This window comes from Morone saxatilis, unplaced genomic scaffold (genome assembly GCF_004916995.1).
Source record: "Morone saxatilis isolate NCDOM2014 unplaced genomic scaffold, NCSU_SB_2.0 Contig3, whole genome shotgun sequence".
NCBI lineage: Eukaryota > Metazoa > Chordata > Actinopteri > Moronidae > Morone > Morone saxatilis.
The window spans coordinates 7,627,959-7,632,055 of record NW_023339873.1 but is presented as its reverse complement, the minus strand read 5'-3'; the positions used below and the strand labels follow the sequence as shown (position 1 = coordinate 7,632,055).

General features: G+C 47.4%; 1 protein-coding gene across 1 annotated transcript; it reads left to right on the top strand.

Moving 5' to 3' along the window:
- Positions 1–777: 777 nt before the first annotated feature.
- Positions 778–4,088, top strand: msl2a (MSL complex subunit 2a; the record flags this gene model as incomplete). The annotated part of the gene is given in 2 exon segments (XM_035673974.1): positions 778–2,189; positions 2,615–4,088. Coding segments are annotated over 2 exon segments (1,715 nt in total), but the record flags the coding sequence as incomplete, so codon positions are not given.
- Between the last annotated feature and the right edge of the window lie 9 nt (positions 4,089–4,097).

The window sequence follows — 4,097 nt, the reverse complement described above, 5'->3', positions numbered from 1 at the left end:
TGGGCGTTTAGCAGTTGACACAATTTGTCGTGCTCACCGCCGTGGTCTCCTTAGCAACCGAGGCTGAGCCCCCAGTCATCTGTCCTCTTGTCAAGACAGATGACTCCTCTGTTGTTGTGTCTGCTGCAGAGCCATGTGTTTCCTATTCATGCTTTTATCGACTCGGTCCGCTTGGTTGGTGAACACGTCAGCGCTGGCAGAGTTTGCGTTTAGAGATGTGTAATATTTGGGAGAGTGATGATATTTCTCACCTCTGCCGGTCATGTAATGGGTGGTTTTTAAGCTTTATTCTTCTGCTTCCATTGCTATATGTAACCAGAAGTACAGGCTGGATGGGGGTGTAAGCTGTAAAAAAACAAAAAAACAACAGCAATGTGAACTAATGATTGAACAGGTTGGAGTGTGTTTTTGTTGTTTATTTCAATAAAGCGGGTGAAGTTCAAGAAGCACCAGCATTGGAGGCACAGAAACAATTAAAATGCCACATGAGTCACAGATTATGATATTACATTTGTTAATTTCCCTGCTCTGCTTCAGATGCATCCCTTTGCTACTGAAACAAGTGATAGAACATTATTCAGCATCTGTTTTTTAAGAACGATATTCGAATAAGTCACCGAATGGTTAACTGAGAAAATAACTGGCAGCTTAATAAATTCTAATTACAAAGGTTTCTTTAGAGGCACGATGGTGAATGGAAATGACTTAATGACATAGTTGATTGTGCTGTAGTTGCTGTACATAAGGATTAACAGCTCAGTCTTGTTTTTGTCTCAGGTAAACTGCTCCAGGATCCCATTTCCCCAACAAATCCAGAGTGTCAGCATTATGTCTGCTTGGGTTGTAAAGGCCAGAAGATGCAGATCAGGCCGCCATGCAGCCGCTGCAAAGACTATTCCTGCTTCCAGGAGAACAAACAGCTCTCTTTGCTGGTGCAGTGCTACAGGAAGCTCTGCCTCTATGTAACTCATTCGCCGTTGCTGCAGTTGATCAGCAGCCATGTAGGAGGGTCTCCAGAGGTTATGGCCTTGCTAGAGGAGGTGCTGATGTCACACGAAGAGGAGATAGAGACAGAGGACCTAAGCCTCGCACAGGAAGATGTGAATCCCTCTGTCACCGAGTCCCTCACCCCCACAGAGGCACCACCTGCTCCTGCAGAGCTTTCAGCTGTACCCCAGAGCTCCTCCTCTGACCCTCCCTGTTCCAATGGACCACAGGAATGCAATGGAGAAGTGCTAGAGGACCTGGATCCCTCGTCTCCGGAGCTGGAAGTATGCGAGCTGGTAGAGGAGCAGCCACAGGCAGGCCTGTCTGTGTCCGATACTGGTTGTGGTGGTCTTGAACTGAGTCTGACTACTGGACCTTTAGCCCCAACTCCAGGCACTGTGTGCTCACTCAGGGATGGGGATTGTGGCGGCAGGGAGCTGGAGGAGGGGGCGGTGTTGCTTCTCAGTGTGGAGGAGGTCTTACAGACTTTGGATCCCGTTCAGCCCGGTCGAGATTCTTCTCATATACAGTCAGAAAGAACGCACACTCATACACACTTAACTACGGACAGAGCGCACGCTCAAATGTACATACAGCTGGACGCAGCTCACAACTACACACAGATTCGAACAGACAGGACTAACACAGTGGCAAGCCATGGTGTTCACATACACACATCCTCCTTCGACCCTCCTCCAACCTCCAAGCCCCCGCCAGTCCGCCTTAAACGTAAACGATCTCGCTCAGAGAGCGACAGAGAAAAGGTGAAACCCCTCCCTATCGCCTCCATCCTGCAGGGCTCCTGCTCACACTTACACACTCCAAACCCCTCTCAGACACTGCACACGCAACCACCCACACCTCCTTTAACATTAACAGCGCAAGCATACTCCCCCCTTCCTAATGGGGTGCCTCCCAAGCCTAGTCGCCCTGCGCCAAATCACAATAAAGGTGCCAGGAAGCACGTTGACCCGGGCCTCAAGAAACCCCATGCAAAGGCCCGCACTGGTGCAGGTTCCAAGACGAAGGACGGTAGCAAAGACCCGCGGTTGATGGCAGGCTGCCTTGTACCCCCAGCACCTGTCAGGCCTCCATATAAGAAGCCGGTGGAGAAGAAGGGCTGCAAGTGTGGCAGGGCCACCCAGAATCCCTCTGTGTTGACCTGCAGGGGGCAACGCTGTCCCTGCTACTCGAACCGCAAGGTGGGACTATGAGCATGGCATGTATGGGATTTTGGGGGTCAAGTTTTCCTTGGTTTTATTGAGCACAAGCTATTTTTTTTGTATTTAATCAGCCCTTCGGAAGTGTAAAGGCATTGTTGTAACTAATTTTGCCAACTGTGATTTATGTGATCAGGAAAAGAGGCTTAATATCACTGTATTTACAAATTCAATGTAAAATCTCTATTGAAGAAATAATTCTAAAACATATTTTCAAAGACAAAAACAGCAAAAATAGCCAGTTTGTGGTTAAACTAATGCACTGCTATGCTTTTCTTATTCAACCCTGACTACATTCTTTTTGTGATTTGGGGTCAGATCTAAAAAAAATATTGCAACTTTAATGTGACGTTGGTGTGATGCAAATACACTAATGCTCCTTGTCTATTTTTTGGCATCTTTCTCAGGCATGCTTGGATTGTATCTGTCGAGGTTGCCAGAACTCCTACATGGCCAACGGTGAGAAGAAGCTCGAGGCCTTCGCCGTGCCAGAGAAAGCCTTGGAGCAGACGCGGCTCACACTCGGCATCAACCTCACCAGCATCACGGCGGCCGCGGCGCTTCGCAACCCAGCACCCACCAGCATCCGCGCAAACACCCTCCTCAATGTTGCCACAGCGACGGGGACCCCCGTGACCACGGCCTTCCTGTCCCCCAGCCCCCCGCAAGAGCCCAACTATGAGGACAGCCTGGGACTGCTGATTGGATGAGAGGCTGGGACTCAAAAAACAAAACAAAAAACAGACAGCTCGGTGCTGATTGAATGTGATGGCTGATCATTGTGTCTGTCAGACAACCTGTACCTCCCCCCTCCAGAGGGGAGGCAATCTAAGGCAGCTATGGGTCTGTCCTGTCCTGTAACCTGCTCTTCTTTCTGTGTTGGAAAATGCTGAGTAGTAAGACTAGCATGGGTGTGCCAAAGCCTCCTGTATTGTGCCTGTGTGCCGGTGTGTATTGTTGCCTGCCTGTAGTTAAACACTTATACTCGGTTCCAAGGCCATTCTGTACTTCAGAGGTGCTTCTTGTTCATAGACCACAGACATACTGTAAGAGGCAATAGGAACCCATACCAGGTTTTTGTGTTTGTTAATGTGTGCACACACAATTATAGATTTGAGCGTGTGCGTATGTGTGATTTCTGGTGCATAATGATAACAAAAAACTGCATCATTATATCCCAATCACCTGTCACAGCATTTTCCATGTTTGAGTATTACTCCATGTATGTTTCAGAAACACATAATTGGTATTAGGACGGCCCTTACTAATCCTTAACCCTGTTTGTGTTCACACCTTAATTGTGAATGAATCTTGTGACTAATCTTTGGAGAAGTTCAGTGTCACACAAGACTGTATGCCTTTTTCTATCTCGTTAACTCACTCAATCCAAGTACTGTTGACTGATAATGAATTTGTCTTAATGAACTTGACTGATGCAGGCATTGTACAGGCAGCAAGATAATGTCAAAGCACTTGGCTGGCTCCACGGTTTCTCTCTGTGTGTGTCTGTGTGTGCCTGCTGAGATTTACTGTAATGTCAGCGGGGAGGCGGATGGTGGGTTGTAAGCACTTAGACGGATTGATTGGCCAAATTACAACTAAAAACCATTCTTGGTTACCATAGCAATAGGAGCACCAACGAGGAGCCTCCCAGCTCTCGTGCACACACGCAGTTGTTTACAGTGTTTCCATTTATACAGACTATAACTGTCTGTCTTCTAAAATATTACACCAATATGTTTCGATCGTGGGATTGTACATGACTGTGTGTGTGTTTAGATAAACTGAAGCCATAGGTTGTCATTAACAAGACAAAAAATGCCCCCCCCCCCCTGTTGTAGTGTCCCGACTGATTAGAGACCAACACAGAGACTATTTTTGATATCAAGT